This window comes from Passer montanus, unplaced genomic scaffold (genome assembly GCF_014805655.1).
Source record: "Passer montanus isolate IOZ18808 unplaced genomic scaffold, ASM1480565v1 scaffold57, whole genome shotgun sequence".
Taxonomy (NCBI): domain Eukaryota; kingdom Metazoa; phylum Chordata; class Aves; order Passeriformes; family Passeridae; genus Passer; species Passer montanus.
Window position 1 is genome coordinate 4,151,061 of NW_024370705.1, and position 26,159 is coordinate 4,177,219.

The 26,159-nt window shown below is 61.5% G+C and overlaps 4 protein-coding genes across 11 annotated transcripts in view; 3 read left to right on the forward strand and 1 right to left on the reverse strand.

Moving 5' to 3' along the window:
* Nucleotides 1-6,288, forward strand: part of TPCN1 (two pore segment channel 1) — a 41,755-nt gene extending 35,467 nt beyond the window's left edge. For all 3 annotated transcript variants that reach the window (XM_039726035.1, XM_039726034.1, XM_039726036.1), the window contains exons 23-26: nt 290-443; nt 1,727-1,863; nt 2,560-2,640; nt 3,692-6,288. In XM_039726035.1, the coding sequence (XP_039581969.1) occupies nt 290-443; nt 1,727-1,863; nt 2,560-2,640; nt 3,692-3,814 (495 nt within the window). In that variant the 3' untranslated portion in view covers nt 3,815-6,288. The remainder of the gene's footprint in view (nt 1-289; nt 444-1,726; nt 1,864-2,559; nt 2,641-3,691) is intronic.
* SLC8B1 (solute carrier family 8 member B1) lies at nt 5,826-13,013 on the reverse strand. Of its 2 annotated transcripts, none has more exons than XM_039726041.1 (15): nt 12,409-13,013; nt 11,708-11,860; nt 11,558-11,610; nt 11,406-11,463; nt 11,069-11,174; nt 10,824-10,991; nt 10,640-10,747; nt 10,400-10,435; nt 10,093-10,223; nt 9,796-9,937; nt 9,316-9,437; nt 8,978-9,131; nt 8,811-8,891; nt 8,230-8,294; nt 5,826-8,146 (listed from the first exon to the last, which is right to left on the reverse strand). In XM_039726041.1, the coding sequence occupies exons 1-15, from the start codon at nt 12,505-12,507 to the stop codon at nt 7,949-7,951; spliced, it is 1,674 nt and encodes a 557-aa protein (XP_039581975.1). In that variant the 5' UTR covers nt 12,508-13,013; the 3' UTR covers nt 5,826-7,948. The 2 variants fall into 2 exon arrangements, with proteins under 2 accessions (XP_039581975.1, XP_039581974.1); XM_039726040.1 differs by having other exon boundaries at nt 10,400-10,456; nt 12,409-13,008.
* A 1,080-nt stretch (nt 13,014-14,093) lies between these two features.
* On the forward strand, nt 14,094-18,500 carry PLBD2 (phospholipase B domain containing 2). Of its 2 annotated transcripts, XM_039726039.1 has the most exons (12): nt 14,094-14,335; nt 14,495-14,588; nt 14,670-14,828; nt 15,217-15,317; nt 15,734-15,948; nt 16,017-16,111; nt 16,182-16,342; nt 16,900-16,995; nt 17,300-17,371; nt 17,470-17,622; nt 17,722-17,884; nt 17,971-18,500. In XM_039726039.1, the coding sequence occupies exons 1-12, from the start codon at nt 14,109-14,111 to the stop codon at nt 18,136-18,138; spliced, it is 1,704 nt and encodes a 567-aa protein (XP_039581973.1). In that variant the 5' UTR covers nt 14,094-14,108; the 3' UTR covers nt 18,139-18,500. The 2 variants fall into 2 exon arrangements, with proteins under 2 accessions (XP_039581973.1, XP_039581972.1); XM_039726038.1 differs by having other exon boundaries at nt 16,017-16,342; nt 17,295-17,371.
* A 407-nt stretch (nt 18,501-18,907) lies between these two features.
* Nucleotides 18,908-24,449, forward strand: SDSL (serine dehydratase like). Of its 4 annotated transcripts, none has more exons than XM_039726046.1 (9): nt 18,908-20,045; nt 20,715-20,793; nt 21,019-21,204; nt 21,307-21,346; nt 21,434-21,573; nt 21,815-21,903; nt 21,996-22,223; nt 22,305-22,429; nt 23,095-24,449. In XM_039726046.1, exons 3-9 carry the CDS (start codon nt 21,037-21,039, stop codon nt 23,286-23,288), a joined length of 984 nt encoding a protein of 327 aa, XP_039581980.1. In that variant the 5' UTR covers nt 18,908-20,045; nt 20,715-20,793; nt 21,019-21,036; the 3' UTR covers nt 23,289-24,449. The 4 variants fall into 4 exon arrangements, with proteins under 4 accessions (XP_039581980.1, XP_039581978.1, XP_039581977.1 ...); XM_039726044.1 differs by having other exon boundaries at nt 18,911-20,045; nt 20,715-20,822; XM_039726043.1 differs by having other exon boundaries at nt 19,405-20,045; nt 20,715-20,797.
* The last annotated feature ends 1,710 nt before the right edge of the window (nt 24,450-26,159 follow it).

Sequence of the window (26,159 nt, forward strand, 5' to 3'; positions counted from 1 at the left end):
TCACCCCTGCCATGCTGCTGGGCACGTTCCAGGCTTCACAGGCTGGGCAAATGAAGTCACCCTGTGCTCCCGTTTGTCACCCTGCTGTCCAAAGCCACCAGCTTTGGATGTTCTATGTGTTTGCCTGTAGGAACATCTTTTTTTAGCTGCAAGGACCTGTTGGGGCATTGGGCATTGCACAAGCAGTCCCTGGGTAGAGTGTTTATGCTGCTTTGTGCCTGTTGATAAGCAGTTAACGCTGCCTCTCCTTCCTTTTGTGCACTGCTCACTTCTTCCCTCTCCCCTTCAGGAAGGGGTGACATCCCAAACCACTCACTGGAGCCGTCTGTACTTCATGATCTTCTACATTGTGACCATGGTGGTGATGACAATCATCGTGGCCTTCATCCTGGACGCTTTCGTGTTCCGCATGAACTACACTCGGAAGAACCAGGACTCAGAAGGTCAGAGCTGAGGCCTGGCTGACCTGCAGCCTTGTGTCTTCTCTCCCTGGTACTTCATGTCTCTAGGAGAAAATGGGATGGGCCAGGAAAAACCAGATTTTTTTTTAATTTATTTTTTTTTAACCCGACATCCTGAGCTAATTCTTTTGCTCGCTGTTCTTTTGCTCGAGCTTGTTCTTTGTGATGTTTCTGTCTGATCTTTCTGCTCTGCCCCTCATCTCTCCCCCAGAATTCCCCAAAAAGTGTGGGTGGGTGTATTTATGTGGGTTTTATATATATCTGTGTACACACATACATACAAACTTAACCACTTGAGCCATTTCATCCAAATTCTTTGAAATGGGAAGTCCATGTGCATTTCATGCAAGGTTCTAGGAAACATTGCAGCAGTGATGTAGCAAAGCTCAACGAGGGACCTTGCAGGAAGGGAAGACTGATCATTTTTTTAAACCAATTTCCCTTCCTCACTAATACCCTCCCTGGTGGCAGGATGTGTCTCCAAGGTGATTTGCCAGCACTGTTTTGCCATGACCTGGAGGACAGCAGACACTGCCTGTCCAGTTCTGCCCACATTTTCTGGTTGTGCTTAGGCTGCTGACCCTGTGCTGGTTTTGGACATGCCTTTCTAGCAGCTGGCAGACACTGGGCTCTGCATCCCCCTCATCACTCACTGACTGTCCTTTTCCTCCTGAGCTGGGGGGCTGGAGCTGCAGGCCCCTTCCTGACCTGCTAATTCAGGGCCAAAGCCACACTCATGGCTCACAGCCCTTCTCCTGTTCCTTCAGGTGAAGGCCTCACCCCCCTGGGGTTTTAGTGTCAGAAGATCAAATCTGTGTGGCCCAGGAGCTGTTAATTAGAAAAACATTTGTGATCCTTCCTGCACCCAGTTTGAAGGGAGCAGTGGAGGACATTGGCTAGCCCTGGACTCCCAAGCTCTCTTAGGCAGGTGAAGGTCAAAAGGCAGAAACTTTTAAGTGATTATTTGATTTCTTCATTTACAGGCTAACAAAAAAGCTACAATATTTATTTTTTTAAGATACCAAGGAGCCTGATGAGAGTAGTTTGAGTCAGGTTTGCTGACACTGGTTAACGTTCCCCCTGCCTTGTTGTGGGTTGAGCATACCCATGTTGCAGTCACAAACGCAGGTACAGCCTGTACCTGAGCTCTGGCTTGGTCCTGTGTGCTTTAGGCTTTGCCTTCCAGGGTTATCAGAGCAGCTGTTGAAGCAATGCTCATCTTGGTGACTTTTTTTTCCTCTTCTTTCTGTTTCTTGCCTCTCCAGAAGATAATGGCATTGTTCTGGAGAAGGAGATCTCCAAGGAGGAGGTGATTGGCATAATTGAGCTGTACAAGAGGACTTCAGCTGCCACGGAAACAGCTCAGCTGCAGAAGATTGTGTTCCAGATGGACAAATACGGGGTAAGAGTGAGTTCTCACCTTCAGGAGAGGGAGGTGTGCCAGGGCCACTCTGTCTGTCTGGAGAGAGAAGATCCTGCCTGTGTCGTGTTCAGGGCTGAGCTGCTGGAGGGACTCTGCAGCATCACAGAATTTTGCTGCTCTGGAAGAGCAGCAGCTGCTCCTTGCCTAGCCTTGGCAAAGTCTGGTCCCTGCTGCCTGAAAACTTCCCTTAGAGCTGCCCTGACCCCTGCTGATTGGAGAAAAAAAACATATTTATTTTTCCTCTAAGGAAGCCACTCTCTCATAATTCCCCTGCTGATCTCCTGTGCCATCAGAGAGCCCTGGGGCTTGGACAGTCCTGGAGCATTATGGCAGCATGATGGCATTGATTCCTGATCCTTCCTTTCTCCATGGCCCTGCTTATGCTGCCATTCTAAAACATTCTGAATTGGGAAAATGAGCTCTTGTCTCAGAGTTGCTGTCTCATGCATCTGGGAAGAGCTGGGGTGGTTGTTTGAACAATGGCCATTGTACCCCTGTGTCACCAGGGCACAGGGCAGGTGCTGCAGCCTCTCAGGTGGCAGCAGAAGGAGCCTGGGCTGGTCTGAGCTCATCACTAGCTGATGGGTGTCCACAGGAAGGATGCTTGAAGTTCCAGCTGCTCAGTGGCTGATGAATGTCTTTTTTGGTGTTTCCTCCTCCTTGCCCCACCTCCAGCAAATGTCAACAGTGTTTCTGGGACGCAGGTCGAGGACCAAGAGTGACCTGAGTATGAAGATGTATGAGGAGGAGATACAGGTATGTGGGCTGAGCTGCAGCTTCCAGCAGGTCAGTGGTGGGAAAAAGGAAAAATTCCAGCATTCCCTGGAATAACAGCCAATCCTTGCAAGCCCTGGGGACTGCTTTCCTCTGAGCCCAGGGGTTGTTAAAGCACAGAGCCCATCAGAGCTCCTCAGTGGTGCAGGCCAGTCCCAGTAACCACACTGGGGTGTGCACAGGCACTCCTGCTCTGCTGAGCTGCCCTGGGCTCCCCAGGTGCCTGCTGGGGCTCTGAGCACTCTTTGGTGCTGCTGGGGCTTGGCTGCTGAGCACAGAGCTCTCAAACCTCTGGAATGTGGTTGTGTTTGAGCTTAGGTGTGTCTGTCTGACACACAAACCAAGGCTGGCTTGTCCCAGGCAGGCCTGCCTGGTTTGCAGGCTGAGCAGGATGGGAGAGGAGTCAATCAGCAGATTCCCTGGGGTTTCAGCACCTTCCTGCCAGTGCCACCCGTGGTCAGGAGCTTTCTGCCATGGGTTTGGTCACTGCCAAAGGCAGCTGAAAGTCATGGGCTAATATAATGATTAGTGCTGAAAAAATTAATCTTGTAACCATTTGAATGTGTCCTTTGTCCCCAGAGCAGACAGACTGGGGATGAGGCTTGAGTCCCCTTAAGGAAAATGCACATTATTTACCATGGGGCTGGGTCACCTGCAGAGAAACTTCCTGCCTGTTCTGCTTGGTCTGACTGAGGGATGTGACATCCTGGCACACCCTGGGTGCTGCCCAGCACCAGGAGCTGCTCTGCAGTCCCAGACATCATGGGAACAGGCATCCTGAAGCCTGGGTGTTCAGGAGGGACATCCTGAGGGTGGGAAGTGTCCTTGTGCTGTGGCAAGGTCTCAGTGCATTCCCCACAGGCATGCTGCAGTTGGCTGGGTTGTTCCAGGAGGTTAGGCTGTACCCAGGGTTTTGGGAAGAGCCCTCTGTGCCTGATAAAAGGTGCCCTCACCTGGCAGTGACAGCAGGCTCTGCCCTTTTGGGGTGTGTGGGGCACAGCCTGACCCCTGCCTCTTTACTCCCCTGCTGCAGGAATGGTATGAGGAGCACTCCAGGAAAGAGGAATCCCAGACTCCAGTGGCAGAGCCTGCATCTGCTTCCAGCAGCTCCCTGAAGCCCCTGAGCCTGCGGCAGCGCTCCCAGACTGTCATTTAGGCCTAGCTAACACAGCCACCTTCTATGCAATAACCTAGAGTATTCCTCCCCAGCCTGGATTTTGGGGGGGTGTATATAGATCTGTCAGTGTACCAGTGTAGGGATCAAATCTTGCCCCAGCAGTGGTTGCTGAGAAGCCAGAGGCCCGGGGGGCTCGGGGGAAGGCTGCTGCTCACAGATGGAGTGTGATGGCCACGCTCAGCACATCTGGGCATGGCAGAGCCCTTGTCCCTCTGAGCCCCTTCCCAGGCTCCAGCTGCTGCTGCTTGTCTTAGCACTAACAGACCTTGGGGAAAGGGATGGGTAACCCATTAACAGCAGGGAATTCGCTGAAGTCACCTGCTTGACAGTAAAACTTGGGCCCTTCTGGAAGATCCCTGTTGCTCCAAGGGTACCATTAACCTAGGGACAAAAGATCAGGGAGTGACGTTTTGTTTCTGCTCCACCTTCCTTATGCAAGGAAAGGGGAGGTGGTGTGAAATCTCAGCACTTTGGAAGGGCAGCCTGCCCTCCCCCTCCTTTTGGCACACCTTGATGCACTCCTGAAGTAGCTCCAGTTTAATTTTGCTGTGCCCAAGCAGTTCTGAGGCAGAACAGAGGGCCAGCACCCCATCATGCTATGGCCATAGGTGGGGCAGGGCTTCGGAGACTCTGTCTCTGCATCACTGCTGGTCAGTCCTGCCTGGCACTGCCTGGGCTTGGGGTCACCTCTGCAGAGCCCAGAGCTGCTGTCTCTGTTCAGGGAGGGGATTCTGAGGGTGACATGGCTGTGGGGCTCTGCCCCTTGGCCACCTGCTCTATGAAACTTCTCTGGCGGGTCCTTAGCTGGGATAAATGACCGGGAGAAGAGTGGGAGGTTTTGCAGCTCCAAGTCTGGCATTTTTCTGCCTGGCTCTGGGTTAGGCAGAGCTCCTGGGCATCACGCAGTCCTGCTGCTCAGTCCTCATTCCAGCTGAGCAAGTCCCAGCACAGAGTGGGGCTCCTCCCTTGCAGGAATGTTTCTCAGGCTGGAAAAGGCCAGCTCAGCTCAGTCAGGTGTTGAAGATCCACTGAAGAGCTCCACTGTTCCCCTGGCTTGTGGATGCAGGAGGAACGTGGAAGACAAGGATTCTTCTCACCTGTCTGCTTTTCTGCACCTGAGAGCTGAGGGATAAGGAGGAAGGGGGAATGGGATCCCTTCCCAGCTCTGCCAGGTTTGTGGCATTGTGGCAGTTGTGCCATCCTTTGGACCTGTCTCTCCAAGCCCCTCTTTTCCCTGGCAGCACAGGAAGTTCTGAGGGCTGGAAATCCCTGGCAGCTGGGAGGTTCCCTCACCTCGTGCTGTTTGATCTTTCCTCAGGTTCAGACTAAGAGTGGAGCTTCCTGAGGAGGTTTCCCCCTTCTCCAGGAGCACCAGGCAGTGGCAGATCTGTGTCCCCATCCCCTTTGTCCCACATGCCTCTCTTTCCTTGGTGGCCTCACCTGGTGGCACGAGGACAGCAGGAGAGGGCTGATCCCACCTGGGCAGCTCAGGAGCATTTCCTGGGTGGGTGAGACTTTCAGAGGGAGGCAAGGCAGAGCTGCTTCTGGAAATCTCTCCCTCCATGGCACGGTGGGAGCACTTGGAAGGGCTGGGAGAGCAGCACACACGCACCAGTGGCTGCTCCCAACCCTTGCCAAACTCCCTGGGTGCCTCACGGCAACTCTTTGTTTTCTTTCTGGATACTTGCAGATATGAAACTACTTCTGAGCTGACCCATGAAGGACCTTAAAGGGCTGTTTTCCAAACCATAAATTCAACCACAAATTAAGGAGCAGTGCAGTTGTTGCTCCTGCAGTTGCTCTGCGTGGAGTCGCAGCCCGGGAGGTTTATCCAGATTAGTCCTGGGGCTGCAGGAGATGGTGTTTATTGTGCTTTAAGTTGTGGGCAGGAGGAATGAGCATTATGAAGGTTAGTGGGGAAAAAAATGTGGCTGTGGTTAATCTCCACATTCCCCTACAGCTGATTTCTCCTGGCAGGGCTATCAGTGACTTTTTTTTTTTCTTTGGGGGGTGTTTTCTGGGTGTGAAAGGAGCTGTGGCTTTAAGCTGTGTTGAGGAAGGCACTGAGGGCTGATCATGCAATAAAGGGCTCCCTGGAGGGCTGGGGGTCAGGGTGCTGCCTCCAAGGTGTTGATCCTCCCCCACATACCCGCTGTGTTCATTATTTTTGTATAACCACGGAGGGCAGCAGCAGTTTGCTTCTTCCATATGACTTTGGAAGGAAACAAAGTTTGAGTACGGGGCATCCCCTTCTATTTATCCTCCTCTCCCTCCCCCCACACACAGACTGACAATGGAGACAATCATTTTGTAGGGAGCACGGGAGGAAGCACTGCAGGATTTTGTATGCTGGCGTTTTGTTTATAAAAAACCCGATTTTATGGACGTGTCTGTCAGATGTTCTCTAGATTTTTTTCAGGCGCACTAATAAAGAGCATCCTCGGCTTCGTAAAGGCTTCCTTTCCTCCTTCCCCTGTTGTTCCAGAGGTGGCTTTGGCCAAGCTGGAGCATTTCCAGTGTTTGAAGAGGAGCCTGCCTGCCCTCTCTGGTGGCAGGTGCTTGTGTTGGGAATACTTTGTGTGCATGCTCCAGATTCCTGTTCCAGGACATTACAAAGCCTGCCTTCCCTATTGCCTAAACATCAAGAGAACTCTTCCAAAGTCAGGTTTTTTAAGGCTGCCCCGGGGCAGTGCTGAGGCCAGAAGGGGGGTTTGACCCTGCACCTCTGTCCTGGGACGTGTGCCAGGGTTTGGATTGCTGAACCCTGCCTGTGGCAGGAAGTGGGCGTTGTGTCCCGGATCGTTCGGCAGCTGCCCGAGCAAGATCGGAGCACAGCCAGTGGCTGTGGGCACAGGGAGGGTTATTTTCTGTGAAAGCTGCTGATATCTGTTAGAAAAAGGAGAAATGCTCCAGGCCCAGGAGGAAAGGAGGAGGAGGAACCAGGTCTGACAGTTGTGGTGTTTGCTCAACACCCCCTCTCCCATGGGGCAGGGATGAGGGTGTCCCTGTTCCAGCCCGTGTCCGTGGATCCTCCAGCTGGGAGCAGAGCCACCAGCCCACCCTCCATTCTCCTGGCACTGTGGGCCCTGCAGGAGTCCCTGTCCCCAGGGACTGGGCTGTGCTGACCCTGTTCCCAGTGTCACAGCACGTGACTGCTCTTGGGACATCAGCTACTGGAAAGCACTTCCCCACTCCCTCGGGAAAAACCACTCTGGGTGTCCCAGGATCCTCAGGCCTGGCTGTTCCCTCTGCCCCAAAGGCTGGGTGCTGACTAAGGGCTGAGTCAGACCAGCACAGAGCAGGAGGAATGGCCCTTGCAGCAGGCAAAAGTCAAGGTTGGGTTTGTGTTTGTGTTTTAGTTTTTTTTTTTTTATTGCAGTTTTTTACAGTGCTTAAATCTAGTCCTGCCAGAGGTCAACACTGTGTGTGGAAACCTCCAGGTCCTTTCCTACAGCTCTGCCCAGCCCAGGAGGAGGAGAAAAGTAGGATCTGAAACTCAGGTTGAAAAACATCACTAAAAAAAGCAGGGGAAAAACCAGCCTCCCTTGGTTTGGTGTTTGTTTTTCCCTCAGGCTTTGCTTGCACTGAACCCAGTGTGTCCCTGGAGCACTGTGTCCCCTGAACCCTGTCTGGCTGTGCCCTGCCTGCTGTTCCAGCCCACAGTGCCAAGAGGACAGTCCTTCCCAAGGACAGACGTGTGTCTGGGCTGTGGCAGTGCCAGCCTCTGCAGCACAACTGCCCCAGCTCTGTCCCAGAGCATGGCATGGAGCTGAGATGGGGAAGGTGAGCTGAGGAGGCAGAACTGCCCCTGCTGTGCCCCTCGGCTGGAGCTTCCTCATCCCCTGCTCCTGCCCCCCGACCCAGCTGAGGTTTGATGCTGCTCCTGCCCAGAGTTCCCTAAATCACACAGATTAAAGGGAGTGAGGAGAGGATGTGGGCACTGACAGCTCCTTCCCCAAAGGACAGCGGGGCCCGGGGGCTGGGCTGGCACCTCCAGCAGCACGGTGAGGTCGAGCTGTCCTTGTCCCCTGGCAGGGACAGGGCAGGGCACGGGCAGAGCCGGCTGCGGTGGGGAGGCAGAGCCAGCTCCAGGGCTGCAGCTCCTGGGGCCCTTCAGGGGGTGGAGAAATGGATGACCCTGAACTCGGTGAGCAGGGCCACGCACAGGAACAGCAGGTAGTAGGCGATGAGGCAGACGCCATAGGCCTGTCCCAGCTGGAAGCACTGCGCCGGCACCGTCAGCAGGGAGAACACCAGGCTCAGCCCCAGCGCCCCGGCCAGCACCCACACCAGGGGGCTGTCAGGCTCCAGCTGTGGGGACAGGAGGGTGATGCGGGGTGACAACGTGTCCTGCTGCCAGCCTGGCTTGTGTCACTGTGTCACCACGGCCTTACCTTCACCAGCGGCTGGCTGCTGGTCATCTGCAGCAGGCAGCCCAGCCCCACGCCGACCAGGATGTCTGCAGCACGTTCAGGATGGACACACAGCACAGGAGAGCTCCAGGGGGCAACAGCACTGAGCCCATCCCTCTGCCCCCCATCCTCCTCCTTCCTGCATGGCTGAGGCATTCTCTCTCTGTGCTGAATGCTACCCTGAGCACTCGAGGAGAGGCTTCACCCAAAACCCACCCGAGCGAGGCACAGTCCCCTCCCATCCTTCCCTTTGGCAAATCCCAAATCTGCCACGCTCCAGCCCAGCCAATCTCCCAGTCTGCCAAACTCCAGCCCAGCTGGGGCAGCTGTGGGGACAGATGCTGCTGGCTGTGCCCCTCCCTGCCCCTCCCAAATCCCTCACTGTCCCCCTGCACTGTGGGAACACTGCGGGCTTTGCCAGCGTTGGAGGGACTCTGGGATGGATCCCAGCCCCTCTCCAGGGATCCCACAGCACAAGGGGCTCTCCCTGAGCTGCAGCCAGGGGAACTCAGGCAGCTCCTGCCCCCCGTGCCAGCAACCTGGCCCTGGCATGCACAGGATACTGAAGATGATGCCCCCGAAGCAGGCGGAGAATGCCATGCGGGGATAGCCCTGCCGGGCCATGGTGAGGTCGGAGAAGGTGTCTGTGGAGGGACAAAAGGAGACCGTGGGCATGGCAGGGGCACCCCAGGGTGTGCCAGGGGAGCACTGGGAGCAGCAGAGCGCTCACCCCCGATGCTGTTGCCCCAGGCCAGCAGTGTGAGGCCCAGCACGGTGTTGCTGAGCTGGAAGATGATGCCCAGGGTGCGCAGGATGTTCACCAGCTCCGTGGCCGCAGCGTTGATCCACATGGCACTGGCCAAAAAGCCAAGGAAGGCAAACACCTGGCAGCAAGAGGAGCAAGCTGGTCCCTGTGTGCAGCCCACAGGACCCTGCACACCTCCTGACATCCCTCCTGGGACACTGGGAACTGGGAGAGAGCTCCTGCTCTGCCCCAGGACCCCCAGCCCAGTCTGGAGCAGGCAGTGCTGGTCCCTGGTGGGTGTTCAGGACTGGGGGACACCTTACACAGTGATACTTGGGTGGCTCCTCATTGCTTGTGGTGATGAAGATGATGAGGGCCAGGGCAGAGGCAACCAGTGTGACCAGTGCCCAGACTGGAAAGATGCCCTGGATCTGGTACAGCCCATCTGCACACGGGGAGAGGAGGGAGAGGCTGGGACAGGATCTCACCAGGTTTGAGGTGGGGGTAAAGCCTTGCCAGCTAAAGCCACCTCTACCCTGCCTCCTCACAGAGCTGCTCCCCTCTCTGCTTCAGTTTCCCCAGGCAGGCTAGGCCTGCTCCATTTTCCCCCCAGGACCTGGATGCTGGGGGCCAAGCCCCCCAGCCTTGTGAGGGTGCATCCAGCTGCAAACACAGCTTGGCTCCTCCCTGCCCATCCCTCCTCCCCACAATGGGGAGCCAGCTCTGATGGGTGCTTGCAGTCCCCAGGGCTCCCCTCTCAGTCCTGTCCCCTTCTGCCAGCTGGGACTGCCCCAGGCTCTTACAGGCGCCTGACTTCAGCGTGAGCACGCAGAGCAGGGGGCTGGTGAGGATGTGCAGGCAGTTGAGAGGTCTCTTCCAGTTCAGGTCATCCTTGTCAGGGTCCACAACGGGAACGGTGAGCAGCAGCAGCAGCTCCACGGGCACCTGGCACGGGGACACCCATGTGGGACACCCCGCGAGGTGCCCCATGACCTGCCCCTGTCCCACCCTCCCCACTGCAAAGCCCCGGGGGGACAGAGCCCCAAGGGCCAGCAGGGATGGGGCTGCCCCTTGGGGGACTCCTCCTGCCCCCTACTCACCTTGAAGGCCTTGAAGAGCCGCCAGTACCAGGGCTTCCTCCTCCACTTGCGGTAGTCCAGGGGGCTGAGGGCCGAGCCGAGGATGCGCAGGGAGGAGTCCCGGGAGGGCAGCAGGGGCCGGTACTCCTCCCCTGAGAGGGGCCACGGGGACTGAGCGGGCTGGGGGCTCCCTGTGTGTCCCCAGGGAGCTCCCCTGCCCCATGGGCTGTCACTCCATGGGCTCAGTCACACCTGCAGCAGCCTGGGGGGCTCTGGGACCCCCGAGGACGGAGCAGAGCCAGCCCTGAGCCCACAGGGAACAACGTACCATAGTCCCCACTGTTTGTGCCCGAGGGCTCCGGCTCTTCCACATCTGTCGGCATCTCTGTGGGGGAGAGGAGCAGGCAGGGGCACTGGAAGGGCACCCCAGCACAGCGGGGGTCCCATCCCAGCTGGGCAGCCCTTACCTGGCTCCCAGGCTCCGGGAGGGGAGGGGAGAGGAGCGGGCAGGGGCACTGGAAGGGCACCCCGGCACACCGGGGTCCCATCCCAGCTGGGCAGCCCTTACCTGGCTCCCAGGCTCCGGGAGGGGCCGGCCCGTCCCCACGCCGCCACCGGTGGATCCAGGTGCAGAGCACCACGGTGAGCACGTAGAACACGTAGAGCCCCAGGTAACCTGGGATGGGGGAGTGATGGGGGGGTCACGGCACCCCCGGGCTGCCCCCAGCATGCCCAGCTCCCACAGCGCTCACCCAGAGCCTCTCCCAGCCTGATCCTGCCCAAGTAGAGGACCACGAAGGTGAGGAAGACGGCCACCATGTAGAAGATGACATCCCTGAGGAAGGGCCTGGAGGCGGCCGTGAAGGGCTTGACCAGGGCGATGCCCCCGGCCACCACCGTGGTCACAAACACCCCGGCACCTGCCAGCACAGGGGCACTGTCTCATCCACAGCCCCAAATATCACCCCGTGAGGACACGGCACTGGGGTGCCCTTACCAAAGACGGCCCCGATGGCCAGCCCCGCTGTCCGGGGGTCAGAGAAAGCCACCACAGCACTGAAGACATCAGGGGCCCCGTTTCCAAAGGCCAGGAAGGTGACACCATGGAGAGGGGACGTCAAGGAAAAGACCTGGTGTCCTCCTCCCCCTGGGGACACGGGTGCTGTGTACTCCTGTCCAGTGGCAGCACATGACCACTCGTCCCACTGTCACCTCCCAATGGGTTTCCCCTGGCACAGTGCCAAGGGGACACAAAGTGACCCTGTCATGGTCACCTCCCCTGCCCTCTGCCCACATCCCTCCTGCCTGAGGCCCCTGTGATTTGGCAAGGATACTGCCACGTTGTGGGACAGCTTCAGGTTGGTGGAGATGGCTGACAAATTGGGGCAGAAGCTGGAAGGGCAGAAAAGGGGACAGAGAAGTGAAGGGGCTTCTTGGGGCTCCTGGTCACTCTAGGGACAGTCCCCTCCTCTGCAGGGCCACTCACAATTTCTCTGCTGTCACACCAAGGATGATGAACAGGTACAGGAGCCAGAGAGCCTGTGGGGTCAGGGGTGGCACAGAGAGGGGTCACTGGGGTCCCCACCACACGGCCCCCCAGCAGAGCATCCCCAGCACCGCCCTTTCCCGTCCTTACATAGAGAGTGACAGCCAGGGGCAGCAGCCGGGGCGGGAAGACACAGAAGACGCCATCGAGGTAGTTGAGGAAGCCCCCGTCCAGCCGGCAGTCGGGGTTGCTCCGGATGAAGTGGCACCACTCTGAGCTGTTGTGCTCCCGAACTTCCCAGCACTGCGGAGAGAGGGGAGGGGGCATGGCCGGGGCCCCCCGAGCACCCACCGCCCTCCCCGATGCTACCACGGCCACCCTGAGGGGACACTGCCTACCCCGAGGCTGCCACGGCCACCCTGAGGGGACACTGCCTACCCCGAGGCTGCCACGGCCACCCTGAGGGGACACTGCCACTCACTGCCCCCCAGGCGCTGCCATGGGGCTGCTCTGGCAGGTCACTGTCAGCCCTGCCTCAGTTTCCCCACCTGTGCTACACGTGCGTGGGTCGAGGGCTGTGCCAAGGCCGGCAGAGGTGGAAACCCTTGTCCCCAGCCCATCCTTGTCCCCACACAGCCCACACCCACCCCGGGCCATGGGAAGGAGCCGGCCTGGCAGGCAGCGAGGTTTTCGGATGAGAAAACCAGCAGCGGAGGAAATCCGGGTGAGATCCCTGCTGCGATGGCGGGGACATGGAAGCAGGGACGGGAGGGGACCCCACCACCCCGGCAGCACCCAAAACCCCTCCCCGCGTCCCCCGCACATCCCAGCGCAGCAGCCCCCAGACTCACATCCAGGCCCGGTGCGTGGCTCAGCGCATCCCCGGCGGGAGGCAGCGTGTGCCCCACGTCCAGCAGCGCCCCGGCCGGCCCCGGGGCCCCCTGCCCCATGCTGCCCTGTCCGTGGCGGGGACAGCCCCGGGGGACACCTACCACGGGCAGCGCTCCCCGGGGACACGGAGCGGGGGCTGCCCCCGGAGCGCCATCCCGCGCTCCCCGGGCGGCGTTAAAAACCGATAATAAAATTGGGAATTGTAACGAAGGCTAAAAATAATAAACAGGATAAAAAGCAGAGCCCTCCCGCGGGCAGGCTGCGCCGCGGCCCCGCCGGGGGGGCTCAGCCCGGGGCCACCCCGAGCGGAGGGAGGGGAAACGGCACCCACAGCCCACGGAGAGCACCGGGGGCACCCGCAGGGCAGGGAGGGGACGGGAGGGGACGGGACCCCGGGGGTGGGGATGCCGGGCGGGGATGGCAGGAAGGAAGGCTGGAGGGATGGCGGTACCGGAGCCCCAGCCGCGGCACGGCCCCTCCGTGTCGGCGCGGCCCCGCTGCCGAGCGCGGGCAGCCGAGCCCTGCCGGCCCCCCCGCCTTAAAGGAGCCGCCACCCTCCGCCCTTAAAGCGGCAGCGGCGCTTTCCCACGCGGCTGGCCGCCCTGAGGGGACACGCGCGGCCCGCTGCGCCGTGCCGTGCCCCTGGGGCCGGGACAGCCGCCCTGAGGGGGCACAGGCGGCCCGCTGCGCCGTGCCGCGCCCCTGGGGCCGGGACAGCCGCCCTGAGGGGGCACAGGCGGCCCGCTGCGCCGTGCCGTGCTCTGGGGCCGGGACAGCCGCCCTGAGGGCTGCGCCCCACACGGGTGAGCCCCTGGAACGGGCGGGCCCGGCGCGGCGCGGCCGGGAGGGTGTCCCGTGTGGGACAGCCTGGGCAGCGGGGCACAGAGCCCCGGCCGGCGGCCCCACACCCGCAGAGGGGCCGGGGCTGCTCTCCGCACAGCCCAGCTCCAGCACACCCAGCCTCAGCCGTGCCCCGTGCGCTGTTTGTGGGGTGCAGGCTGGCCCTCACGGCCGGAGCCCCAGGACCCTCATGGGATCCAAAGAACCCATGGATTCAAAGAACCCATGGATTCAATGGTCCATTTCCCACCCTGGTTCCGTTTCCTCCCCCAGGCTGCGTTCTGCCCTTCCCCCCAGAGAGAGGCGCAGGGAGTTGCGCAAGGCCGGGGCCGCCGCGCCTCTGGGGCCCGAGGGAAGCAGCAGCACCCCGAATGCTCGCCCTGCCCCAGCTCGGGGACACGCCGGGGCCGGGCTGTGACAGCTCACACCAGGGGTCCACGCGTGTGCCCCGAAGGCGGGGAGGAGGAACGTGGGGCTGGGAGAGGCGGGACGGCAGCGCGGCCGTGGGGTGCCTTGGGGGGACGGGGGAGTTCTGAGGGGGTCTCGGGGGTCCCCACGCCTCGGAGCTGCGGGGGCGTGGCCACGCCAGAAGCCCCGCCCCAAGCCGCGGCCCCTTGTGGAGTGTTTATACAGGGCGTCGTTCTGGGGGCGTGGCCCATACAACGCCCCGCCCCCAAACCCGGCCGTGCCGATGCGCGGCAGTTCTGATGGAGGCGTGGCCACAGTGACGCTCCGCCCCCAACCCATTCCCGCCCCAGCAATATAACGGGGCGCCGCTGGGCGTGGTCACCACGAAGCCCCGCCCCTCGGTGTGCCCGCCATGGCGGCCCCGCGGGCGCTGCTGGTGGCTGCGCTGCTGTCCCCGCTGCTGTCCCCGCTGCTGTCCCCGCTCCTCTCCGCCGTCCCGGCCGGCGCAGCCTCGTCTCCGGTGCCCCGCAATGTCTCCGTGCTGCTGGAGCCCGGCTCCGAGCGGCTGCGCGTCCTCCCCGGCCGCCACCCCGCCGCCGTCGCCTGGGCCAGCCTCGATGACCGCATCCCGCACGTCGGGTACGACCCGGGCCGGACAGGACGGGACAGGAGGGCCGGGGCTCGCAGCCCAGCGGGGATGGGGTGGCCGCGGGGCAGCCATGCTCGGTGGGGTGCCCGGTCCCAGCCGTGACCCGGTCCCAGCCGTGCCCGTGACCCACCGTGCCCGTGTCCCCACAGCTGGGCCTTCCTGGAGGTGGCCACCAACGCCTCGTACAATGACAGCCTGCAGGCCTACGCTGCCGGGCTCGCCGAGGCTGCCGTCACCGAGCAGGTAAGGGGAACCCCTCCAGGACTGCGTGCCCTGCTGGCTCCCGGGCTGTGCCCAGCGGTGACAGCTGGCCCTGTCCCCCAGCTGATGTACATGCACTGGATGAACACCATGGTGGGCTACTGCGGCCCCTTCAAGTACGAGAGCGAGTACTGCCAGAAGCTGCGCGGCTACCTGGAGGCCAACCTGGCCTGGATGGAGGAGCAGATGGAGAAAGGACAGGACACTGAGTACTGGCACCAGGTGAGGATGGGGAACCCCCACCCGGGGAACCCCCTGGGTCCTCCTGGGCCTTTAACCCAGAGGAGAGTACAGGGCAGTGAGCTGTCCTGGCCGAGCTCCAGGTGGGATGACAGGGATGTGGTCATCCTCCTTCCTGGGGAGAGCAGAGGTGACTCTGACTTTGTCGTGCTGCAGTTGGGGTGCCACAGGAGGTGGCTTTATCACTCTCGGCCATGGGTGCTGAGTCATGACCTTGCTGGCAGTGACACTTCCCCCCGTGCCTCTGCAGCAGCTCTGAGACCCAACTGATCTGCTCTGTCCCCTGGGGGAATGAGGGAGCCCATCCCTCAAACCCTGTCAGCCTGACTCCCCGCAGGAGCCAGGTGCCAGCTCTGTCCCCTGTCCCCAGGTGCGCCTGGCCCTGCTGCAGCTGAAGGGGCTGGAGGACAGCTACAACGGGCGCCTGGACTTCCCCAGGGGCAGGATCTCCCTGGCACCCTTTGGCTTCCTGTAAGCTCCTTCTCAGAGGTGGGAGAGAGTGGGGGAGGGTTGTCCCAGGGTTTGAAGTGCTGTGAGGACAATTCCTGCACTCCTGCATTCCTGCATGTCCAGGAACAGCCAGTTCTACTCCCAGTCTACTTTGTTCACCTTTTCTGGGCATTTGTCTTCTGCTGCTGTGGCAGGTCGGAGCCAAGGCAGGTTCTCCTCTTCCCCACCCCATGTGCTGGGTGGTGGGTTCCCCCCACAGCCCCTGCCTCAGTTTCCCCACTGCTGTGCTCCCCCTTTCCTCCCTGCTCATGCTACCAGGGTGCTGCCAGCATAAATGCCTGCCCTGGGGTGTGGTGGAGATGGACAGACAGACAGAGAGCCCAGCTGCAGGCCTGGGGCATCCCTCAGCTGACATCTTATGCCTTGCTTCCCCCCAGGCTGCTGCAGTTGGGGGGTGACCTGGAGGACCTGGAGTCAGCCCTGAACCGCTCCTCCCCGCAGCGCGTGCTGGGCTCGGGCTCCTGCTCGGCCCTGCTGAAGCTGCTGCCGGGCCAGCGGGACCTGCTGGTGGCCCACGACACCTGGAGCTCCTACCAGGCCATGCTGCGCGTCATCAAGAAGTACACGCTGCCCTTCCGCGCCTCGGCCGGCGGTGCGTGCGCTGGGCTGGGGGGGCTGCTCCTCACAGCCCCCTCCTGATGCTCTGCGTCCCCCCTCCAGGCAAGTCCCAGATCCCTGGCAGCGTCCAGGTGTTCTCCTCCTACCCCGGCACCATCTTCTCCATGGATGACTTCTACATCCTCAGCAGCGGGTTGGTGAGTGGCTCTGCTCCTCAGGCACCCCCCCCCGGCCCTGCTGCCCTCCCCATCGCTCCCTGCCCTGCAGGTCACGCTGGAAACCACCATTGGCAACAACAACCCGGCCCTGTGGAAGTACGTGGAGCCGCGGGGCAGCGTCCTGGAGTGGCTGAGGAACATCGTGGCCAACAGGCTGGCCCGCAGCGGGGCCGAGTGGGCCGCGCTCTTCCGACGCTTCAACAGCGGCACGTGAGTGGGGTGGGCTGGGAATTGGTCCTGGAGGATGGTGGTGCCTTGGGAAGGCTGATCTAGAACAGGGGCTAGACAGGGTTAAAGGATAAAGTGGGGATTTATTAAAAGGCCTCAATGGATGCACCTTGGGCAGCACAAGAGCCCAGCCAGGGCTACACCCAGGGTGAACCAAAATGGTCACAAAATGCACGACTGGTCATGGGGTCTCTCACCTGGATCAGTTCTGGTCCATTTGCATCTTGGAGTTAATTGTCCAGTTATAGCTTTAGGTTATGCAGTCCCATCCTTCTTTTTTTACTCTCCTCAGCCCACATTGTTTATGCTCTTGGCCCTGTGATTTGGATCATTTGTCCTTGGTCCCAAGATAGAGAAGGAATTGTTTTGTCTCCCTACTTTGGGAAGAGAGCTCACTATCCCTTAATATGAAGCTCAGAAGTACACACTAAAGCAGCACAGAATCTGAAAAATATAAAAGCTCAAACCTAAGGCATCAGTGGGAGCGGATGAGGGTGCCCAGGCTGCCAGAGGGATGCATTCCTTGCTCTCCATGCCAGGTACAACAACCAGTGGATGGTGGTGGACTACAACGCCTTCACACCGGGCAGAGCGAGCCCGGCGCCGGGCGTGCTGACAGTGCTGGAGCAGATCCCGTGAGTGGCTCCATTCCTCCCTGAGCCCCTGCTGTCTCCTATCCCATCCCTGTGGGTTTGGGAAGGTCCTGAGGGTGGTGCCTGCCCAGCCCCATGGGGGGTCACAGGGCAGTGGGGCCTGTCTGTGGCTGAAGGCTCTGGGGGTGCTGGTGCTGAGGTGATGAGTGCCCAGCACCTCTGGCTGGGGTGGGAACCCCACTGTGGGGACCCCCAGTGTGTGTTCCCCCCCAGCCCAGCATGTCCCCCACTACCCCCAGTGACTTTTCCCCCTCTGCTCTGACCAGTGCTCTTCCTCCCAGCGCAGGGGCCTGGTGGTGGTGGCTGATCAGACAAAGCTGCTGTACCAGCAGGGCTACTGGGCCAGCTACAACGTGCCGTGAGTGCCATCCCTCCCCGTGGCCCGCCTGGACAGAGGGGCAGCAGTGCCCACCTTGCCCCCCCTTGGTGCCAGCTTGCTGGGTTCCCCCACCCCAGGTACTTCGAGGAGATCTTCAACACCAGTGGGAACCTGGAGCTGGTGAGGAAATACGGGGACTGGTTCACCTATGACAAGAACCCTCGTGCCCAGATCTTCCGCCGGAACCAGACGCTGGTGCGCGACCTGGACTCCATGATCCGCCTGATGCGGTGTGTGCTGGCCACCCCCAAACCCGGCTCTTCCCCCGCGGAACTTTCCGTGATCTATTCCCACATCTTCACCGTGGCTCTGTCCCCTCCCCTCTGCAGGTCCAACAACTACCTGCAGGACCCGCTGTCGCGGTGCAGGGGCTGTGACCCGCCCCAGAACGCCGAGAACGCCATCTCCGCCCGCTCCGACCTCAACCCCTCCAACGGCTCCTACCCCTTCCCCGCCCTGCGCCAGCGCTGCCACGGCGGCATCGACATGAAGGTGTGCCCGCCAGGCAGCCCTGCGGGGGCTCTTCGGGGGCTCTGCAGCCCGTGCTGACTCGCTGCCCTGTTTGTCCCCACGCGCAGGTCACCTCCTCGGGCATGGTGCCCGCCTTCGCGCTGGTGGCAGTCAGCGGCCCCGCCTGGGACGACGTGCCGCCCTTCCGCTGGAGCGCGTCCCCCTGCAGCTCCCTGCTCCACATGGGCCACCCCGACCTCTGGACCTTCCCCCCAGTCAAGGTCCACTGGGACTGAGCAGGCGCTGGTCCCGTCCGTCTGTCCGTCCGTGGGCGTCTGTCCTGTGGGGGATCCCTCTGTGGGGCGTGGGGGGCTCAGCTCTGTGACAGCTCTCTGCTCTGTGTAACAGGGTCCCCCCCCTGTTCTTTCTGCCTCTCAGGGTCCTGGCTGTGCTGCACAAGCCCAGCGTGTCCCCTCCCTGCTGTGGGGCTCTCCAGGCTCTTCCCTGGGTGCTGAAGCCTGGTTTGGGGGGACTCTCCCTGGAAAAGGGGCATCCCGGGAGGCTGGGGCTCGCCCTCAGCGCGGGCAGGAGGGCAGTGAGCTGGTTGGGCTGTGGTAAATAATAAAGTGCTCTGTGCTGGTGGCTGTGCTTTGCCCTCTGCTGAGGTTCTCTGGTGGCTTTGTTAGGGTTGGGCTCACTCAGGGGTCTTTCCCCCTCCCCATTAACAGGGGGATCTGCTTCTCTGCTGGGTGTGTGCCCAGTGAGGCCAGGGCTTCTGGGGTGCTGGCTGTGGAATGGGGGAGCCCCACTGCTCACCCCTCAGGAGTGGGAGACCATCCCCATGCCTTTTGTCTTCCTTTCCTCTGGCACCTGCGTGCCCCGTCCCCAAAACCCGCGGTGCAAAATCCTCTTAGGCAGCTCCCTTGATCCGCTCTGGCTCGTTAGGAATAACGAGGTCATTACTGGGGGATTAATGAGCTGAGGCTCGGCAGAGCTTTGAAGGTGCCAGGTTCCCACCGGGGCTGGGGCCCCTGGGGGCTGCGGGGGGGTGGGAGGGAGCAGCTCTGGGCTGTTGGGGTGCTGGCACCCCAAAATCAGGGATGGGTGCCCTGGGGAAGGTGGGGTGTCCATACCCTGCTGGGCTGGGACAGATTGCAGGGAAGCCTGTGTCCTCTCATGTCCCCATGGTGTGTGGGCTACTGTGGAAGGGGGGGCTGCTTTTGGGGTCCCCCGTGCCTCAGTTTCCCCAGACAGATCGCCATCACTGGGTGAGGGAGCAGCAGGGAGGAACAGGGCATGCTGGAAATGCCACAGTGTTTCTGATTCCCTTCTTTTGTTTCCTTAAACATGGAAAAACAAACAAAAAGTTGTTAAATACCATCCCAGCTGCTGCCACAGTGTCAGCCAGGGACACTGGCCAAGGGAAGTGACCAGGTGACAGCCTGGCATGCCTTCCCCATGGCAGGGAAGGAGCCAAAGGGGAGCAGAGGAGGCACAGGGAGGGGGGTGTGGGGTGGAAAGGGACCCTGGAGCACCCCAGGGCTGAGCTGAAGTGTGGTGTCCTCCCAAGGGGGTCTCCAGCCTCACCCCTGTGAGCTGGGACAGCTTCTTCCACCCCTTCCCAGCTCCTGCTGCTGTCCCACTCTCCTGGAAGTGCCTGCAGCTTCTGCCTACTGTGAGGTGGGGGGGGTCACTCCAGAGGCCCCAGAGGGGCTGGAGCTGTGTCCCTCCCGATGCCCCCATTCAAGAAATTTTAGTTTTCCAAGGCCCCTATGTCCCCAAAGCAGCAGAGTGGCTCTGCAGAGGGGCAGTGCTGTGCCCAGGGGTGGTGTGGGAAGCAAGCAGGGATGTTTTGTTGGCACCGAAGATGAGCTCCATGAGGAGCAGGGCAGCCCCAGAGCTTTGGGGGGGTTCTGCAGCCCAGTTTGGGGCAGGGCACTGACATCCTGTATTCTGGTTTCACTGCTGTGCGCCTGGCACTGGGGCAGAGCTGGCACAGTGTGGGGTTCCCAGTGCAGTGTCCTCCCCCAGGACTCCTTGTGCCCTTTGCTTCCAGGCTGCTCCAGCTTGGCCAGAGCAACAGAGGAACCTCCTGCGGCTGCGGGGCTGCGGGCCAGGGCTGGCCCTTCCTCCAGATCCCTCCTTCCTCCTCCTCCTCCTCCTCCCTTCCGGCTTGGGACAGAACCAGCCCCTCAGAGCAGAGGTAGGGCTGGGGTGCCACCAGGGCTGGGTGACAAGAGGGGTCCCAGAGGAAGGGAGGGGGCTCTGCCTGCTTTGCCTGGGGGCTGCTGGCCCTCGGGTCTGGGCCAGCCTCTGCCGGGGTCACTTGGGACAGCCCCTCCTTAAGGGATCTTTGTCTGTGGGGTGCCTGGCATGGCCAGCTGGAGCAGAGGGGCTCATCCTGGGGGTCTTCCCCAGCTGGAGATGGGAACTTGGGGGAGGATTGAAAGGCTGCCATGGGGTGGGGGCCTGGCAGGGTGAGCAGAGGGGTGTGATGGCTCGTTTGGAGGCAATGAGAGGTGTCTTGGCTGGGGGTTGGGGTGTGCAGGCTGCCCTGGCTACACCAGGGGTTCAGCGCCAAAATCCTAAAATCATCTGGTACGTGTTTTTGTCCGGACCAGATAATACCCACTGCAAACCCTTGAGGGGCCCCAAAATCATTTGTGAGCTGCCTTTCCTCTTCCCCCATCTCCTGGGAGCCCACATCCCGTCTCCCGGGCATGTGAGAGCTGCCGGGACCTGGCTGGCGGTGCCACACGTGTTTGTCCCCGCGGGTCACCCTGGGCAGCAGCGCAGCCTTCAAACCCGCCCGGGGCTGAGCAAACAGCAGCAGCCGGGCAATGTCCGACCCCTGCCCCCTGCCCGGCTGCAGGACCCAGCACGGCCACCTGGGGACCCCGGCACGGCCCCTCGGACGTCAGCTGTCCCTCTGGTGTCGCGCAGGCTCGGCGGTGGGTGAGGACAAGCACAGACATCCCAGGTAATCCCAGGCCGTGCACGGGCACCTGGGGACACCGGGGTGGAGCAGGGGGTGGCACAAACCTGGGATCTTCCAGGGAGAGCATCCCAGAGGTGGGAGGGGACACTAGGGACAGCCCTGTCAGCCCGGAGGGGGCATCGGGGCTGCGGGGGGACCCGTGGGAGCAGCTGGTGGCTGCACCGCCTCTCCCTGGCAGAGCATCCGCGGCCAGGCCATGGCAGCCCAGCCGCCCGGGGGCCACAAGCCCTTCCACGTCGTTTCTCCCGTCCTGGAGAGCCTGTCCCTCTCCGAGGCCGTGGGCACCAAGGTCCTCATGAAGCTGGAGAACGTCCAGCCCTCGGGATCCTTCAAGATCCGGGGCATCGGGCACCTGTGCCAGGATGTGAGTGTGGGCACGGAGTGTGCGAGGGCTGCTCCTGCCCTCGCTGGGGGCACAGCGGGGGCACACAGCCGTCCCCTCCCCTCTTTCTCCGCTGCCTTTCAGGCTGCCAAGAAGGGCTGCCGCCACTTCGTCTGCTCCTCAGGTAACTCCCCCCCGAGCTGGGGGGATGCTCCCGAGGAGCCGGGGGGTGCGCGGGGGGCCGAGCCCCGCTGAGCCCTGCCTGTGCCAGGAGGGAACGCGGGTCTGGCGGCGGCGTTCGCGGCCCGGGAGCTGGCCCTGCCCATCACCGTGGTGCTGCCCAGCAGCAGCGGCCCCACCGCCGTGCGAAAACTGCAGCAGCTGGGGGCCATGGTCGAGGTCTACGGCAAGGTACCCCCAAAAGCGGGGTCTGGGGGGTGCGGAGAGGGCTGAGCCTGGCCTCAGCTACTCGTTGGTGCTTGGCAAACCCCATCCCGAAATGTCCCCCTCCTGCATCCCCGGCGTCACTGCAGGGTCACCCTGAGAGCCCTCACCCGTTCTGGTGTCCCCCAGCCCCTCAGGGACAAAGGACACATCCCGGGGCTGTGAGGGCTCTGTGGAGCCCTGCTGAGCCCCCCCTTTCCCCACCCAGGTGTGGGATGATGCCAACAGCAGAGCCCAGGAGCTGGCTAAGACAGAGGGCTGGGTCATCATCCCCCCCTTCGACCACCCCTTGGTGTGGTGAGTGCTGCAGGGCTCAGCTCCTGTCCCCTCTCCCCGTCCCCAGAACCCGGGGGAGCCCCCGGCTGCATCCTCCTGCCCTCCCCCTGCAGGGAGGGTCACGCCAGCCTGGTCCGCGAGCTGAAGGACTCTCTGGAGGACAAACCAGGTGCCATCGTGGTGGCGGTGGGTGGCGGGGGGCTGCTGGCCGGTGTGGTGGCCGGCCTGCAGCAGGTGGGCTGGCACGATGTCCCCATCATCGCCGCCGAGACCCTGGGGGCTCACAGCTTCCACGAGGCGCTCAAAGCCGGCCGGCTCGTCACCCTGCCCGACATCACCAGGTGAGCAGCCAGGCGTGCAGCGAGCTGGCAGGGCTCGCTGCCGTGTCCTCGCCTTGACCGCCTTGTCCCCTGCTGTCCCAGCGTGGCCACGTGCCTGGGAGCCAAGACGGTGGCGGCGCGGGCGCTGGAGTGTGCCCAGGAGTGCCAGGTGCTCTCGCAGGTGGTGCAGGACGCCGAGGCCGTGCGGGCTGTGCAGCAGTTCCTGGGTGAGCGGCGTGACAGGGACACCACCAGAGCCTGGGGATTTGGGGTTAGAGTGACAGGGACACTGCTGGACCCTGGGGACACTGGGGTCGGGGTGACAGGGACCTTGCTGAACCCTGGGCTCAGGGGTCACAGGGACACCACCGGAGTCTGGGGAGCTGGGGTCGGAGTGACAGGGACACTGCCGGACACTGGGGACACTGGGGTCAGGGTGACGGGGACACCGCCGGACCCTGGGGCTGCTGGGGTCGGGGTGACAGGGACACTGCTGGACCGTGGGGACACTGGGGTCAGGGTGACAGGGACACTGCCGGGCCCTGGGGACACTGGGGTTGGGGTGACAGGGACTCTACCGGAGCTTGGGGACACTGGGGTCAGGGTGACAGGGACACTGCTGAACCCTGGGGTCAGGGTGAGAGGGACACCGCTGGAGCCTGGGGAGCTGGGGTCGTAGTGACAGGGACACTGCCGGACCCTAGGGACACTGGGGTCGGGGTGACAAGGACACCGCCGGGCTCTGGGGGCACGGGGCTCAGGGTGACAGGGACACCGCCGGACCCTGGGCTCAGGGTGACAGGGACACCGCCGGGCCCCGGTGCTGCTGGGGTCGGGGTGGCGGGCCAGCTGCCGCTCGGTGCGTGCCGCAGTGTCCCCGCTCTGTCCCCAGATGACGAGCGGCTGCTGGTGGAGCCGGCGTGCGGGGCAGCCCTGGCCGTGCTGTACTCGGGGCGGCTGCGGCGGCTGCAGGGCCAGGGGCGGCTGCCGAGCCCGCTGCGCCCCGTGCTGCTCGTGCTGTGCGGCGGCAGCAACATCGACTCGGCCCAGCTGCGGGCCCTGAAGAGCCAGCTGGGGCTGGAGTGACACCGCGCCGGGCACGCTCTGCTCGCTTTCCTTCCCAAAGAACCGAAATAAAGCCTGGGGACGCGGGCCGGGCTCCTCCCGCAGCCTTTTGCAGCAGGCAGCGCTCATGCAGGAGAGGGAAACTGAGGCACAGGGTTGAGGGCGGACTGGGGCCCGCACATCCCTCTTTTCCCCTGGGACATGCCGGGTATTCTGCTCTGCCCCCTCCCTGCTCCTCCCCAGGCTGCTCAGGCTGCAGCTCCCCTCCTCAATTAGCAAACGCTCCCTCTCTGACTAATTACTTTGCTACTGTCTTTATGCATTATTATTGTAATGATTATTAATTATTACAATCCTCTCCCGTTCCTGCCACGTTGGCTGTGGCCAGACGAGAACAACGCTCTTGTTACGGTGATTTATTCACGGTGATTTATCCGCGGGGATCCCCGGCCGGGTTTAACACCTGCGGGCTCCGAGGTGGTCTAACATGTGGAGGGGATATACCCCATCCTAGACGCCCCCCCTTTTCCCCCCATCCCACTCTTTTCCCGTTCTCCCTTTCCCCCAGCTCTCCTGCTCTCCCACATTTCCACTCTGCAGCGCTGTGTTTGCTTTTAGCCCTTTCCTGTGGCGCCTCCTGGGGTTTTTTTCTGTGTCCTCCCAACACTTCTCCCCTCTCCTTGCTCCCATTCCGGGTGATGCGGGGTTTTGCTCCTGCTGGTGCCCCCCAGCCCCACCCTGAGCCTGTGCCCTGCGGTGCTGGGCAGGGAGAGAAGCCTTTTGCTGCCCTCAAACCCTTTTGTCCTCCTCCCTTTTGATGCAGCCAGCCCCAGGAGCACTCACCCACATCCCCCCACAAGCCCTTTCCCCTGCCACCCCCCAGAAGCCCCTCCTGCCCTCAGCCCCTTGCCCACACCTCCCACCGGCCAGGCCACCTTCCCAGGTGCTTCGTGGAGGCCAAACCCCCATAAATCAGAGCTCTGCCACTCCATCGTGAGCAATACCTTATGTAAAAAGGTGTTTCCAGGGAGCACCGAAGGCTGGAGAATCCTATTACGAGGCACACTATTAATTATAAGGAGTCAGCCCAACCTCCTCCAGCTATTTTTTATCCCAGGTCCAAAACCTGATTACTTCCCACCTTCTGCAGACCTTCCCCTTCCGAGAAAAAAAAAAAAAAAAGGCAAGAAGGTCAGGAAAAGAAAAGAAAAACAGAACCAAATAGCACTGATGTTTGCCCAACAGCTTTTAAAAAGGAAATTATTCCAATGATTCTGCTCGGGGTGGGGGGAATCAGGGCAGTCAGGAGCTCACCGTGGTGATTCCTCAGCACAGAAGGGGCAGTGCTGGGGCTGGCAGTGCCCTGGCAGTGGGGTTTGGGGTGGCAGGGGCCTGGTGGTGGGGTTTGGGGTGGCAAGGGCCTGGTGGTGGGGTTTGGGGTGGCAGGGACCTGGCTGTGGGGCTTGGGGTGACCCAGCAGGGTGGCATGGCCCAGCTGGTGCCCTGTGGTCACTCTGCAGCTGGAGACAGGCAGGAATCCTGAGAGCTGCTGTCTTCCTGGCACCTCTGGGGTGATGGGACCCCGGGTTTGGCTCCTGCACCCCGTGGAGCTGCAGAGCTCCTCTGTGCCAGGGGCTTTTCCCTTGGGATCTGCCCTGCTTTGATGGCTGCTCCTGCTGAGTGCCATCCCCCTGCCAGCCTCCAGCCTGGGAGCTGGAGCTTGGAGCATCATCCCCAATCCCTCCCGCAGCCCCTTCTGCCCAGGTCTCACATTTGGGGTGTCCCAGCAGCCTGAAAACAACCCTCAGCTTGGTGCCTTGAATTTTGAATTAATAAAATAATAATAATAGTAGCCAGTGTTCACCCAGTGAGTGACCATTTCATACTCCTCGAAATGCTGCTGTGAGTGGGTTATTTACCTGCACATCACCCTGTCCTTATGAAAATTCCCCATTGCCTGCTCACACAGACAGCCTGGGAGTGCTGCAGCCCAGGGGAGCAGCCAGATGTGCTCCTGCCTCAGTTTCCCCGTTTGGGAAAAGGGGAGAAGGTGTTTTCCTTGGGGGGTTGAGGGAAGCCCAGGCTCTGTGCTGGCCCAGCTCCTGGCTCGGGGCTCAGCGTGGCTCGTTGGCCACCCCGTTATTAATGCCAGTAATGGTAAAGGAAGGATAAATTCCACCACTTGGCTGAGCAGAGAAAATATGCAGAGATGTGGCTGGCTTTCCATAAATCATCGGTGCTCCGTGCTACAACCGAGCCAGGACTTAAAATTCAGGTCAGGAGAGAGGGACTCTCGTAAGCCAGCAAGGGAAGGTAATTTATTCTGTTTATATCGTTTTACTGCAAGACAAGGAGCGGGGGGGTTGTGGGGGGGGAGTGAAAAACTCTGCCATGATTTTGCATTTTAAATATTAGTTCAGAGCTGCAGCCTGCCTGGGACTTTTTATTTTTATATCTCCAGGGATAGAAAGCAGGAGAGAAGGGGAGTGAGCTGGGGTGCTGGGGAGGAGACCCCCCTTCCTCCTGGCACCATTATGCCCAGGGAAAATGGGACAAAATCTGCTGGTGGCACTGCTGAACCCCCACTTGGGGTGTCCCCCCGAGGCTGCTCTGCCAGCAGGGCTGCAGGTGCCCCTGGGCTGCTCCAGAGGGTCTTGGGTGCCCCCAGGAGAAAGGAACTGTGCTGTCTGCTGTGGGGGAAGGGGCTGAGCTGGGTGCTGTGCCCCTTCCCAGTGCCGGGGGGCTCTGGGGCTGGGGGGAGCCGGGTCGGGGTGGGGGTACAGCGGCGTCACCGAGTGCAGGTGACCCGGGCAGCGGCGGGAGCTGCTCCCCCACGCAGGGCTGGGGGCGGTGGGGGAGCCCGGCCAGCATTTCCCACGGGCTTGTGTTAAA